At 41.6% G+C, this 15,053-nt stretch overlaps 1 protein-coding gene across 1 annotated transcript; it reads left to right on the top strand.

Annotated features, from left to right (window-relative positions):
• Positions 1-416: 416 nt before the first annotated feature.
• Positions 417-13,733, top strand: reck (reversion-inducing-cysteine-rich protein with kazal motifs). Its single transcript, XM_076158180.1, has 21 exons — positions 417-639; positions 3,351-3,409; positions 3,544-3,618; positions 3,747-3,783; positions 3,891-3,976; positions 4,387-4,434; positions 4,569-4,602; positions 4,822-5,019; positions 5,208-5,472; positions 5,831-6,004; positions 6,169-6,381; positions 6,714-6,850; positions 6,985-7,125; positions 7,214-7,402; positions 7,491-7,613; positions 8,592-8,763; positions 9,187-9,376; positions 9,527-9,737; positions 10,752-10,825; positions 11,118-11,273; positions 11,438-13,733. Exons 1-21 carry the CDS (start codon positions 570-572, stop codon positions 11,651-11,653), a joined length of 2,868 nt encoding a protein of 955 aa, XP_076014295.1. The 5' UTR covers positions 417-569; the 3' UTR covers positions 11,654-13,733.
• The last annotated feature ends 1,320 nt before the right edge of the window (positions 13,734-15,053 follow it).

Consider the following 15,053-nt stretch of genomic DNA (forward strand, 5'->3'; position numbering starts at 1 on the left):
TGGGCACAACGGAAATGGGAACAAAGAGGAGACAGAGTGGAAAGCCCACTGGAAATACTTCCTTTAGCTATCAAAAAATATTGATAGCCAATAACAAGATATTATTGGTCTCTGAGAATTTCAATTAAGGTAAATTGTACCAGTGGAAGTCCAAGCATTTGCCCACTTTTCAAGGTGAATGAACATTTATTTGCTATATGTCCTGTGTCTCAGCAAGTATCTTACATAAAAGTTACTAAATTATGAAAGTTAAATTATGATTTAGTAGTATTAATACTACTAATCAGAGTTAAAGTAACCATGTCACCGAGAGAGAGAGAGAGAGAGAGAGAGAGAGAGAGAGAGAGAGAGAGAGAGAGAGAGAGAGAGAGAGAGAGAGAGAGAGAGAGAGAGAGAGAGAGAGAGAGAGAAGAGAGAGAGAGAGAGAGAGAGAGAGAGAGAGAGAGAGAGAGAGAGAGAGAGAGAGAGAGAGAGAGAGAGAGAGAGAGAGAGAGAGAGTGTGTGTGTGAGACGAACGCCTGTGTTTGATATGTCGTCGTGTCCACGATGCACTTAAGGATATCAATAAGATGCTTGTCTTTCTAATAATCAGATTCCTGCTAGCGGCAAACTTTTACTCCAAACCATTACGTGCTCAGGGTAAGTTTGTATCTTTGACGGCGACTCCATAACTATAGGCGACACTGTCTGTAGTGATGTCTGCATTCATGCATTGACAATCAACATTTTGGGAAACATTCGGTCTTTAAAATAACGTTATTCCTACATTCTGTTAGTCCAGATTCGTTTCGCTCTCTTATACAGAGGCTGTCATTCCATATTCAGCGATACATACAGCATTCACGTTATCTATCATTCCCTTTCTTCACGGTCAATCTCTGTTTGTAGATTATGAATTGATACTTGATATGAATTGTAACGTTCTCCTCGTTAATTCGGGCAAACAATGGTCAACTATCCATGGATGTATCTAAGTCAAATTTAGATGTTTAAGTAGCTCCAAATGCTAGCTACTGTCCACCGTCGAGTGTTTGGGTGGGAGGCGATTGTGGCAGTGATAAAAACATTACCACATTTTAAAAGATAGAATTAGTAAATTCGGTGTATTGCTGTCATACTGACCAGATAAACGATTACCGTGGCAATTCACAAAGATCCCTAGTCGTGTTTTTTCTTTAGGTTTGTGTCTTTGCCGAAAGAATGAAAGTTAGCATGACTTCGTCCTCACTCACGGACGCTTTTTCGGCGACATCCTGTGTACTGTTTATGCGAATAACAAATAATTTTCGACGACAATGTTCACTTTGAATGATTAAATGTTATATGACAGAAACATTTCAGCTTAGGTTCAGTCGCGCAGCTGCGGAGTAAAAGTTTTTTCCCCAATTTAAAGTCGGTGACATCTATGTTCAGAGCAGAGCACTGAGTCAGAGCTGGCTGCATAGCGGTCAGGGAAATAAGGAGACCGTTATAAATGTACCAAAGAGGCAAAAAAGGGCGAAATAAAATGACTTTATGAACAACTGGGTTCGCTCTAAAACAGAATAAGAAAGCTAGCAAGAGTTGTCCACTGACCTCACAGGAAACTAATTCACTGATTTGTTACTGCAGTTAGGCAAATAGAGAGGTGTGTTTAGGTGTTTTAAGACAAATGGCGTTTGATTTGACTTGTTAAATGCCAGAGTCAACATGGGAGTTCCACTTTAACCGTTTGTTGCTAGATTTCAGCCATTTGAAAGAGTGCCATCTCCAAGGACCTTTTGCCTGTTGTCTTTCTCTTTAATCCCTCTGGCCAAATAGCTTCCTCAGCAGGGGTTTTATTTGAAGGAGATGGATGGGTGGGGAAATAAATGCCTTTAACATGCTGGTGGTAAGGTTTTTGATGTTTAGACCACATGGGTACAGAACACCAATTAGAATTTTGAAACATTTCTGACATATTTCTCCCAAACATGAAACAAACACAGCTCTTAGATCTCCAGCTTGGGTCCACATTGTTCTGCCAGAAGTCTGTGAGAGCGATGAAGTTATCTGAGTAGCTGAAAAGATTCTGAAATTCTCTTCCCTTTCTTTTCTTGTTGTGATTTGGTTATGAAGCATGCCTTGAGCGAATACATCTGGAACCAATTTGGTTACTCAAAGCAGAAGGGGAAGAGGAGGGAAGGAGAGAAATGAATGGCAGCCATTTTGTTTTCATGTCCACAGTGCACATGCAGGTCCAGAGTCCTGCTAAGCTAATTGTAGTTTTTGATGTTGTTGGGTGCTGTTGATTGTACAGTTACATGTTGAATAGAATCTAAATTCAGTTACGTGAAGTTAAGAGACACAGTTGACAGTCTCTTGTTTGGTTGAAGATGTGTCTTTTTTAGGTCTGTCTGTTACATAATGGTAAATAAGAATTTATTACACGCAAGAGTGAAGTCAAAATATAGGCAATGCCACAACAGGGCCCTGAGTGTTATGAATATGTGCTGTTTTTGTTTGTTTGATGTACAGTAATAGCAACAACACTATTACATAATGCAAAGTCGATAGCCGCTTCATCCAACACACCCTTATCCACCTTTCAACCCAGGAGACTTTGTCTGACAATTTGTGGCTCTGGCTCACACTGCTTCTTTATGCAGTAGAGAGGAGAGAGGTGAAACTAAGTGCACATGACTGTTACCAACCCCTTTCCTTAAGGGAACGTGTGTGTCGTCTCCCCTGATTGTATGATTTAGAGTTGAGATTCCAAAGACACCACACACATGCATCACCCCTTCTATGATGACACACTATTTGCTCCACCTTCCAGTGTGGATCTCATTAAGACAAAGTGTTATCTCATCATCCTGACTTGGGCCTCTGACAGTTTGGGGCAAGTTTTGTCAGATGAAGAACACTGTGGATTTAAGCGAATGCATCACTTTGAACATAAGTTAACTTAAGTTACACAACATATTCTTTCAAAATAGTTTTAGATCTATAGTAGGTCAAATATTCCATTGTACAAATCATAGTGCAAGTGATTTATTGCACCATTCTATTTTAATTGTTTTGTTGAGGAAACATTTCTCCAAGGCATGTTGATACTGAAATTTACACTAATTTCTTATTGCTATCTGCCATTTTCTTCCTGCATGTGCTTCCTTCTTAGTGCCCACCTTACAAAATGCCATGGTTTTCTCTAAATCTATTGTCAATTTACCAACAAAATCCAACATTTTTGTAGGGACAGCCTAAACCACGTGTGCTGTACAGTAGATTGTTCTTTACTGTGACTTAGTTTGGTTGAATTGTGCTCCCGTTCATCAGTCTCAAAAGGGTTTTATGTCATTATAATGAAATCACTGCCTCTGTGCCTACAGATCCATCCTGCTGCCACCATGCTGCTCAGCTCTCACCTTGTAGAGATGCTTGTGACCAGGTATGAACAGAAACACACACACGCTCAAATGGCACAATGTCTATGAAACTAAATCTGTTCTACACAATCCTGCAATTTGGGTTTGTCCCTTTTAAATATGGTGTGGTATTGATTCATGTTTCTCCTTTATCCAGCTCGCTACTATAAAGAGTGAGTCTCGTCTGAAGCATCTTCTCCAAAGGTTACCCAGTTACTGCCCAGAGTCTATGGTGAGCGCATGACTTGTATAGTAACAACACTGGTTGCTGTTGTAAGAACATATTTTATAGTTATATCTGAAGTGATGGAATCTGGTGTCTGGGATTAAGCTACCCTTGTTATCCCCTTTGTCTCTTAGAATGAACTGTGGATGTGCATCAACTCTACACTTCCAGGTAGCAGAAGAACATAAATCATGAGACTTGCACTCAGTGAAACTGTCAGTAGTGACCGGTTCACTACGGAATCTGGATATTGACTGTTATATTTTAAATATCTCTAGGTGTATCCAGGAAGTCAGATGGCTGGGTGGGTCTTGGATGCTGTGAGCTGGCAATCTCAGCTGAGTGCCGGAGTGAATGCAAACAGGTGAGACACACACAACTGATTAGTTAGCTTGTGTCAGATTTTCCTAGCGTACTGTATTATATTTCCTTTCATTCCATATATTGAAAGAATATGGTGTTCCACAAAAGATTTCGGCAAGAGAGCCTCGAAGCATATAGGAAGGCCTTTGGTTTTTATTGTGATAGATCAGATTGAAGACACAACTGCAATATTGCATGAAATTATTTACCAGTCTTTTCTTACTCTCTCCTCTCCCACGCTCTAGTTTCCAGCAATTATGCTAATTAGTGTGACCCTGTGTTATGTGGAAGCAGCTTTTACGATAAATGTCTCGCCTATTTATGCACATTTTCTCTTTGAGTATAGATTATATGCAGCTAAGATTATAGCAGTCGTTGTCTCATTCCTTTTTTTTTTCTTTATTCTCACAGGCATCATCGAAAAATGACTTAACAAAAATTTGCAAGAAAGATACAGAGGTAAGTCCAACAGTGACAGAGAAATACAATAGCTTGAGAATAAAATAATCACTTTATTGAATAGCACTGTGTGATGAGAGTGAAATACAGTAGATCAGTGGTTCCAAAACTTTAGCTTTCTCCTTTCATTCTAGAAAGCCCTGTACAGCTGCATCACCAAAAATGAAAGTAAGTCATAGGTCATTTCTATTACACATACACATGCAAGTGTTTTATTCGATGTGAAAAATCCAACTTGTGTGTTGGGTCGTTTTTTTTTAGTTAAGACCCTGCATGGATAGATAACAAAACTTTTTAATTTTGTTAAATTGCGTTGCTGGTTTAATAATCCATGCCTACGATTCACTACGCTCTTTCCACCGTACCTTTTTTAATTTTGTTTTGCAGTGGGCTCTACATGCTGCAGCTATGCAGGGCGTCACACCACCTGTAGGGAATACTGCCAGGCGATCTTCCGGACTGACTCCACACCCACCATTTCCCAGATCAGTGCCGTCAACGAGTACTGTCAGAGCCACAGCGCTCAGTTGCTCACCTGTGTCAGCAACTTCACCAAGTCTTACCCTGTCCGCAGCCCTCTAGACAGTAAGTTCATTTTGCATTCCTTACATTATCAATGTGTGTGTATACCAGTGGTTCCCAAATTGGGGGAACTATTGCGGGCGGAGGCGGTGTTCACCACCCCTGACCTAAAGTATTATGTCATGTCAATAGGCAGAGGAGGCTCATTTTTAAGGATGTGAATATATCATCTATCCCTCCCTCACCGTCAGGTCTGTATTGCTGTGACCGAGCAGAGGATACTCATTGCCAGATGGCTTGTCGGCGGATTCTGCGCACCATGAGCACAGAGCACGAGATCATGGAGGGGTTGATCGATGAGTGTGGCTCCCAGCCTCTCCCTCAGGATCCTCTGTGGCAGTGCTTTCTGGGCAGTGCCCACCCCCCAGCACAGACTGATGTGGAGGCCTCCCCTCCTGCCAAGATGGACTGTGCCAAACTGCATTGCTGCGCCAAGGCCAACACCTCACTCTGCAGGTACAGAATAGTGCGCTGTGCAGATGAATTATAATAGGGATATTTCAAATAAATTAGTTCGGCAATGAATCAGAGAAAAAGTAATTAGTGTTGATGTTGTCCCTTCCTGTGACCCACACACACCTGCAAGAATGGAAAATTTAGCCTGCACTGCACATTTGTTTGAGCGAATTGAAGTGGCTGGTCCTAACTTCCAATCCTTTTTCTTTTTTTAAACAGTTTTCAGACAAGTAAAGTGATACTAAAATGAACTTATCCCATCAACCTTTGTGAAAGCCAGTCGAGCAATTTCATGTCAAATATGTTGTTTCTCCTATCCTAATCTATCCTATCCTAACTCTGGCTGTGTCCTAATTAGGGACATGTGTCAGGAAATCAGCACTAACTGGGGTAGCCAGACCTGGCAGGAGTTTGACCAGCTCTGCGAGTACAACCCAGTGGAGACGGAGCTCATCAACTGCCTGGCTGATGTAAGAGAGCCCTGCCAGCTGGGCTGCAAGGACCTCAGCTACTGCACCAATTTCAACAACAGGTCAGACTTAGTTGAAATGCACAGGTTTGGTTATTTCGGTATTTTATTTTAGTTAATGGTTTGATATTTTCCAAAGGTTGAGAAGCGAGTGGCAAACCGTTATCTAGCCCTTTATATAAAAACAGTTAGAAATATTAATTACATAAGTGTCTCTCCTTCTCTAGGCCAACAGAGCTTTTCCGTAGCTGCAACGTCCAGTCAGACCAGGGGGCCATGAATGACATTAAGCTGTGGTCCAACGGAACCATCAAGATGCCGTTCATGAACATCCCTGTCTTAGACATCAGGAAATGCAGACCAGAGATGTGGAAGGCTGTCGCTTGCTTACTGCAGATCAAACCCTGCCACAGCAAATCCAGAGGGAGCCTCATCTGCAAGTATGTCTACCACCAAACGGCCATTTAGGCTCATTTGTAGTAAATTGTGTGGGTGATGCTTTTTATCAAGATACTCATGATTGCTTCATATGTGTTGGTCAGTCCTAGCACTCTCCTCAATAATTATCTACACTGTAATTACACCAATTATACTTATTTAGATTTCTCCAAAAATGGTCCCTTAACACTGATGACATCATTCAGCGATAGTCAACCAGTATGCGGTCACAAATACCACAAAGAAACCAAACAATGAGCCTGATTTGCATGTATTTGTATTGTTCTCCGACTGACTTTTTGTTGTTTTATCTCTTATGTGTGTATGTGAATAGATCCGATTGTGTGGATATCTTGACTCAGTGTGGAGACAGAAAACGCTTTCACGAAGGACAATCGCCAGAGAGAATCTGTGGCTTGCTGTCACCGATTGATGACCCTCTACGCTGCATCCCCCTCGAGAGATACCTTAGTGAGTTACAATGTACAATACAGTACAGCATATAGTATGTATATAAACAGAGCTCCACATAAATGTCTCTTGCCTTAAACATATCAGCTGTGCACTCTATCTCATCCCATTTTTCATTCCACCACAAATACCAGCCCCCAGTCCCCTAGGCAACATCATTGAAGAGGTGATCCATCCTTGTAACCCTAACCCTTGCCCCAGCAACCACTTATGCCAGGTCAACAGGAAGGGTTGCCTCGACGAACTCAACTATCAGCCGTACCTCTGTGTGCCAGGTAGGACAAACACCACATGCGGCATTCGTTGCACAGCCTGAAAAATGTTGCAGTATGGTGGTCATTATAAACGTGTGTGTGTTCTCAGGCTGTAAACTGGGCGAGGCCTCGGAGTTTCTAGTTCAGCAGGATACTCGAATCCAGGTGCCGACTCGCAGCGGCCCGGCTGGGTGCTACGAAGTCTGTACCTGTGGGGTTAGTGGCCGTCTGGAAAACTGTGTGGAGATGCCCTGTGTGGACACCAACAAGGTCTGCATCGTCGGAGGGGAGAGGAAGAGTAAGATATGTCTGTTACCTTCCTTTTTATTGTTGTTGTGTGTTTTATATTGCTGTAAGTTTTGCGTGTTGTTGTGCTTCTCCACCAGACCACGGCACATCTTTCAGGGTTGACTGTCACACTTGTTCCTGCTTTTCCGGCGAAACCCTTTGCTCCACCAGAGAATGCCTGAGCTTTGATAGCTCGGATGAGGAACGTCGCCATTTCACCGGTGGGTCTATGTAATTGTCTCACGGTCGTTTTTGTATTCACAGTAGTGAAGCACGAAGGCAACGCAATGTGAAAGCATTATGTCAACAACTGGACTGTCCCCTTTAATGTTGCGAGCTAATTTCTGTCTCAGTTGAGGGATTTCAAGCGGCACTTAAAACTCAACTTCTTGCACTCAAAATGTCTCTGCTTGCACTTAATACTTAAAACACCCCCTCTCCTGTTAACCTTAACGCTTCCACTGCTCTTTCCCATAACTCCTTGCTGTGGCTGATCAACGTTACACCTCTGTAGTCACTAAAGCTCTGGACATCAGCCTTATTCTTGAAATCAGTACCAGAACTCCTCAGGCATCCTCTCCCTTTCTTAAGATCGTGTTAAACATCTGGTTTAAAACTCCAGTGCAATTTATCCAAAACATCTCCATGCCCCCACAGGTATATTATCTGAACCAACCACTTTACTGCTCTTCATCCTCTTTTTCACTTGTCTCACTGCCTACTACACTGCCTGATTCACTATCCCCACATCATCCCACCTTCTCTCTCTCTCTCTCGCTCTCATTTTCTCCCTCACCATATACTATGATTATGCAATATGTGATCTATAGAATAACAGAATCGTATTCATTCCGTCTGTGACTGAATCACCTTTTTTGCCTCCTTAAACTCGGTGTAGATGAAGTCATTGTGTGAGTCAGCATAGTACAGTCGAGTATTGATTGCAAATAAATGTAGTGAGTAAGTGAAACAGGAAGTAAATCATTTCCTTATGTTAAAGTAGCAATACTATCATGAACATAAATAAAAAATCTAATTCAGTTCAGGAAAAGAATAGAGCTGCTGTAAATGTACTCAGTTTCAGTACTTGACACCTCACATAACCACCCAACAACTGCAACAGATGTCACTGACTTGAGTACATTCTCCTCATTTCCCTCCATCATTTCATGCTCCTCTCCTCTCCTCACTCCCCTCAGGTCTTCCCTGTGGTTGTCCAGACAGATTTGTCCCAGTGTGTGCTTCTAACGGGCGGACATATCCCAGTGCCTGCGTGGCTCGCTGTGTAGGATTCCAGGACCATCAGTTTGTTTTTGGCCAGTGCCGCAAGAGCGACCCATGTGCGAGCAAACCCTGCCAGAGAAATCAGAGGTTGGTTGAGCTGTGTCTGTCACAGTCTTTGATGCGATACCTTTCAATCAATTTACACTTGATTCATATAGCACCTTTCCTATTTAATGCAATTCAATGTGCCTTCTACAGTTTATTTACAAAATAAAAGTATTAGGTTTGATCGAACAGTGGTGGGCATGGAGACCACTACACAAAATTGCTTCAGTTGGATCTGTCCTGGCCAATTTTTGGATGTTGTACAACATCAGCTTACCGGACATGTAGCAGCATGCCATTGAGTTAAAGTCCTGCTTAGTCTACCTGGGTAAGCCCAACCACACTGTTACCCAGAGAGGGAAGTTTACCTCTTCAGCTGAGTCAGGCATATCCTCACATCAATGAGCGTGTAGGGGCAGAGATTTTGTAGTAAAAACCTATCCAAATGTGTTTGTGTGGTCTCAGATGTATCCCAAAGTGGCGGGTGTGTTTGAGCGATTCATCAGACTGTCTGCAGTACGAGTGTGTGGGTCGGCAGACAGCCTGTAATAAGGATCGCGTAGAGCCCGCCTGTGATACAGATGGCCAGGTCCATGCCAATCTTTGCCAGCTACAGCAGTCTGGAAAAACTCTGGCCTACATGGGCCACTGCCAGGTAAGGTTGTCCAGGTTACGTTACTAACCATTGTAGGTAGAGGGGGTTTGGCAACAGGACTTCTGAGATTAGTGGTCTTAATTTAATTGGACCCAAAGTGCCACACAAAGTACTGAGTTTGTGAGTGTGTGTGTGTGCATCTCTCCTCAGGAACCCTGTATGAAGCCACAGCCAGTGTGCGGCCATAATGGTGAGACCTACAATACAGTGTGTGAGGCCTTCTCCGACCGGGTGACGGTAGACTATGAGGGCCCCTGTCATGCTGTTGGAGCCATGTCCGATATCACCTCAGACTTGGCTTGCGGTTTGATTCCCTGCCCAAATTTGTCCACTGCAGACTGCGACCCTGTCACCCCACCCGGTGAGTAAACCCAAACCTTGTTAAGAATGTGACAAGGGCACTGAATGACTTGATATGGTACCTTGTTACTATGAAACCTTTATTTGTGAAAATGTTGTTGTTGCTGCTCCCACACATCAAGTCTAATTCCATCTGTGAAAACTGCATTATCACAACGCGGGGGCGCAAAAGTCTGTAGATTGCAATTAAAGAAAATCCGAATCACAACAGTAATCACCAGCTGGGTTTCTATCCAGATGGTTCCCATAATTTAAGCTTATTTCTCAAAATTTGATTAAAGAAAATGCAAATCTGTGCATGTTTCAATCAGCTATGTTGTGCAAAACTATTCGGGTGCTGTAATTCTACACAAACAATGTCAATGTGACAATGGAAAGCTGATATGAAACCCTTTGTGTTGGAAGAATATTTACTGCACTTATAATCCATCTTTACATGGCCTTATTAAGAAGTAGAAAGACAGAGGAGTGGAGAGTGTTGGTGGGTGAATGTCACGCAATCAGACGGAAACTAATTGGCCAGTATATGAAGTTGCGTGAAGTTGCAGAACACAACAAATACGGCTGTGCAACTACGCTACTGGGAGGCAGTGGCTCAGTGGGTAGTGCTTCTGCTTGGGAACCGGAGGGTTGCCGGTTCGAGCCCCTGCCGAGGTGCCCCTGAACATGGCACCGAACCCTCAATTGCTCCCCCCTCTGCGAAGGGTGGTAATGTAATGTAAGTCGCTTTGGATAAAAGCGTCTGCCAAATGATCGTAATGTAATGTAATGTAATGTAATGTACGCAGCATCATGTTTCCCAACTGTAAGGATCCATTGATGACACACAAGGTTCTTCCTCGAGCCGACTTTGTAAACAGAAAGGGGTTGCCATCCATTATTCTGCAGACGTTTGTGTATTTGATGTATCGATGATATAACTGCCATGATGGGGAGAACATGGGGAGAACATGGGAACTCATTACTTTTTAAAGACTGTCTCCTCTGATCCCTCATCTCTGAACCATCTTTCCAGGAGCCTGCTGTCCAATATGTGCCAGCATGTTACAGATCCTATGGAATAAAGACCAGATCAACATATTTTCGAAGGTATGCATGAATTACAAGTTTCCACAAAAGTCATTGTCCATTTCTGTATTTTTTATTTTGGTTTATTTTATTGCTATACAGAAACAATTTATCTTGACAACTCAGATAAATGGCTGATAAAGATATGATCACTTAACTCATCTAAGCTGAATACACAGCAAGAGTGGACGATGATGTCATAGTTTTTCCATTGTAGAATTTTTTCAATTAGATTTAAATTAGGTTTCTTGCAATTAAAGACAATTCTTAGTCATAATTCCCGGACTACTAAAATGTCAATTTCCATCTCCAGTTGAACAAAAACCAGCCGGTGACCGTCCACAATGTCTTACGGATCCTGAGGCTTCACATCTCGGTGCCACAGTGCGACCTCTTTGGCTACCTGAGCATCGACCATGAGCTGGTCATCCTAATCGCCCCTGTGGACCAGCAGCCAACACCGTTACAAGTAAATCATATTTAGCATTTTCATTTGCTTTATTTTAGATCTGTAACTCACAGTATGCTTACATTTGACATACATGCCAATTTTCATCTCATAAAGGTGTTTACATGACTTTTGGTAAAAATATTTTGTCTTTCCTCAACCCTTTCATGCCCGTTTCTTGGTAGATTGAAGCTTGCAGCAAGGAAGCGGAGAAGATTGACTCCCTCATCAACTATGGTAGCCCTACAATGGTCTCCCACATTCCCCTCTCTGCCATCCTTACCTCTGAAATCAGGACCTCTGTCATCCATTCCTCCGGGGGTGTCCCTCATTTCTTTCTGCCCTTCAACCTATGTTTTCTACTCAGCCTGGTTATCAGCGTAGCCCCTGCCCTCGGTTAGCTCTACAGCTTATATTCTCCCCGGCTGTGCTTCACAAACTCTTCCATTTCTATGAACTTTCTCTTCTCATCCCCCAGGATGCTGGAGGTAGAATGAGCAGAGCAGTGGGTCAATGGGTTTTGAATGACCGTGGTCTTCTGCTGGGTAGATGTAGCAGCAATGTCTTCAAACAATCCAGGCAAAAAGTCTCTAAACAGTATTATTAAGTAGCTCAGTGTTTAGTCACTGGGTTTGCTTGTGAGTGTGAGCGTGTGTGCGTGTGTGCGTGTGTGCGTGTGTGCGTGTTGAGGGAACTACAATCCCTGTCTTACTCAATCACTCTTTTTCTGTGTATTTGAATTGATATACTATTTAATTGTGGAGACAAATCAGCTCAAGTCAATGGATCCAAGCTTGTCTGTTCCATGTAGAAGGAGTTTAATCAGCACGCTGCATTTAAGTGACACTTTTCAAGCTTTTCATAAATTAGAAGGTCCAAGTGGAACTCCAGTGTATGTATATACTGATTTATATAGAGAGCATGTGAGGTACAGTGTTAAGAAGAAATGAGCCACTTGAAGCAGATTGTGTTTGACTGTTGCTGGTTATAATTGTATCAGATGAAGATCAGACCATTTTCCAGTACTTAATGCGGGAATCAAGGTCATACTTATGGACCTAAACTTTTTCTTAACTGTATCTGGACCAGGTGGTAGAACCTCCAACCTCAACAGTGTTAGTGCCAGTCTCAGTCACTGAGCCATCTCAGGCAAAACTTCCAAACCAGCTTCCAAATCAGTATTAGCTGTCACGTTAACTTTACTATTGTTGTGCAGTGAGGTATGATCTCAACGCAATATTGGATCTCGGTTGTGTCTCAATTTTATCCGACCATATGAAGCATTTCACCAGCACCAATTCTTGATCTGTTGGCGCACACAATACAATAAACCAAAGGGTTAAATGTCTGATGCAGTGCCAGCATAGTTAAGGTTCTTACGGTTTGTAGAGCTATGTATGTACTGTATCATATACGTTACTGCTAATCAGTTTCAAAGGCATAACAGGCATATTTAGATGTATTTCCAATTATTCAGTTAGCCTTTAGCTTCAATATGTTTTGGTATACTATGGAAATTAAGTTGCAGAGACAGGAAACCAGAGCTTATCTATTACAAGTAGCAAATTAATGATTTTATGCTTCTATTGAAGTTATGTCTGTGTGTTGTAATATAGCAGCAAAGTAGCAGATTCATAAATAGGATATGGTTCATAGTCCAGTTTCAACCCCGTGTAAAGAGTATGAACTGAACATCATGGCTGGGTGGAGGTTAGCCTTAGCTTTGGAAAATGGCGGTATTGTAAAGTATGCAAGAGCCAGTATGACCTGTACAATATACTTTGAATTCAATATAGTTTTTGATGATTTCTCCTTTTTCAACATTAAGCGAAAAGGCGCCACGTTGACTATAAACAGTGTTGTTGGACGAGTATTAAGTGTTTGGGCAACCACTTTATGAATATGCCTTATGAACTCCTTGCCAAGATTTACCCAAGACATGAAAAAGGGTTAAATCCTGGATGATTTTACTCGCTCTCTATACGGCGGTAAAGCATTAGAAGGAATGTTTCCAGTCTGTATATGAAATCTAAAAGCCATTTAATGACAAAATGACAATCACGTAGTCACACTACCTACAACGCACATTTAAGTGGTAAGACTTTTTTTTTTTTACATATGACTTGCATAAAGTGTCTTATATGAAGTAATGCAATAACTTTGTTTTGGAAATATTTCTATATTTGATATGTATCTGATGAATGAATGAAATAGGACAATGATCACCTATGTGCCATATTATTGCCATATTAAGAAATGTGTTCTTTATCGCATGATGACAATTATGAAGTAATTTTTACCACAGTTTATGTTTTGTGTGTTTGTTTTCTGCCAATACAGCACAATGTGTTCCAGTCTGTAACAGTATTACTGTGCTAGGCACCTTTTGTAGGGGAGAACTCTCACTTATTATTGTTATTTTTGTTATTGTTCCTTCAGTGTCACCTTGAATCCCGGGGAATAAAGAAAACAGAACATGAATGTGTTTTGTGTAGAATCCCATTCTTTTCTGTAACATCTTCAATCAAAATTACAAAACAAGCTAATTTTTTACTTAATACAAAAAATTACCTCAAACTTTTAAGTCAGTTTCAGCTGAATATCTCAAAATTTACTTAATATTTGTGTAATATTATTTTTATTTATTCTTATGATTACTTAAAGAAAAGAAATCCAGCAATAATGGGCTTCACACACTACAAACTTCTATTGGCTTTAGTTCTCCAATTTTATGTTCTATATACGGTATATATATAACATGAGCTTAGTTATGATTAGTATCTATGTTATCTCATGATTTACATTTTTTCTTTTCAAACCTGTTCCATTGTTTGGTCAAATCAAGTTACCTGTTGATTCCTGTTGCCAAGAGTTTGTCTTGTTGCTTTAAACCTTCTTGGATTATCACAGTGTTTGACTCCATAATACTGCCACGAATATGAAAAGGAAAATGTAAGAAAGTAAAGAGAATGCATATTTCATGAATATAAAAAAGAAATGCCATAACCAAACAGTGTTTTGCTCTGTGTTTCTTCATAACCTAGGGCCTGTAATAAAAAGCGTGCTTAAGGGCTCAGTCATCTCTCTTGAACCTGGAACCTGACTTTCAGTATCACGAAGCTGACTCATTTCTGAGCTCACTCTGGCGCCACGGTAACTTATGCTCCAGGGCAATCCTGGTCCGGAGCAGACTTTGTTGGAGCTTAGTTGGGGTAATGTATAAAGCGCACCTCTTGACCAATCACCTTGCTTGGAAATTAGCATCACGGTTCCTGCAGAAAGAATATCCCCTTGACAACAGAATCCATACAGACATTGCAACAAAGTTCAAATCAACACATTGTTATCATCTTTTTAACCGCACAAACAACCCCAAATCTTGTTCATTGTGATTATCATTAAACTTAACCTACATCAGGGACGGGGCACAGCAGCAATGCTAAGACCCTCCACCACCTCTGGGGGCAATGGTCCAGCTGTCAGCAGGATGTGGAGCTACACGTACGCTGCTACGGCTCCTGCACAGCCTACAAAGGACCACAGCAGAGCTGCTTCTGCATCTTGCAACGACTTTTTGCGTTTGGACTTGAAATGTCGAGCAGACAATGTTTTTCAGACACAAATTACACACAGCCCGGTTTGTAGCCCGGTTAGTGAAAACAACAAAACCAATTTTTCTCTCCATGAGGGCTGGAACCAGGTAATGCTGTAGTTAAGCAGTCTACCGTATCTGAACTGCAGAACTGCCAAAATGACGCCCACAGTAAACGTACAGTACATGAGATACGCCACTTAAACTAA

This window comes from Genypterus blacodes, unplaced genomic scaffold (genome assembly GCF_046128005.1).
Source record: "Genypterus blacodes isolate CSIRO-AG114 ecotype Tasmania unplaced genomic scaffold, CSIRO-AGI_Gbla_v1 ptg000076l_1, whole genome shotgun sequence".
In the NCBI taxonomy this organism is placed as follows: domain Eukaryota; kingdom Metazoa; phylum Chordata; class Actinopteri; order Ophidiiformes; family Ophidiidae; genus Genypterus; species Genypterus blacodes.

Bases quoted from the DNA above. Each gene is read 5' to 3' on its own strand.
- reck (XM_076158180.1), top strand. From the start codon at position 570: ATGCTTGTCTTTCTAATAATCAGATTCCTGCTAGCGGCAAACTTTTAC. The intron at 5,473-5,830 runs GTACAGAATAGT...TGTCCTAATTAG, and splicing joins GCCAACACCTCACTCTGCAG to GGACATGTGTCAGGAAATCA. The intron at 7,403-7,490 runs GTAAGATATGTC...CTTCTCCACCAG, and splicing joins CGTCGGAGGGGAGAGGAAGA to ACCACGGCACATCTTTCAGG.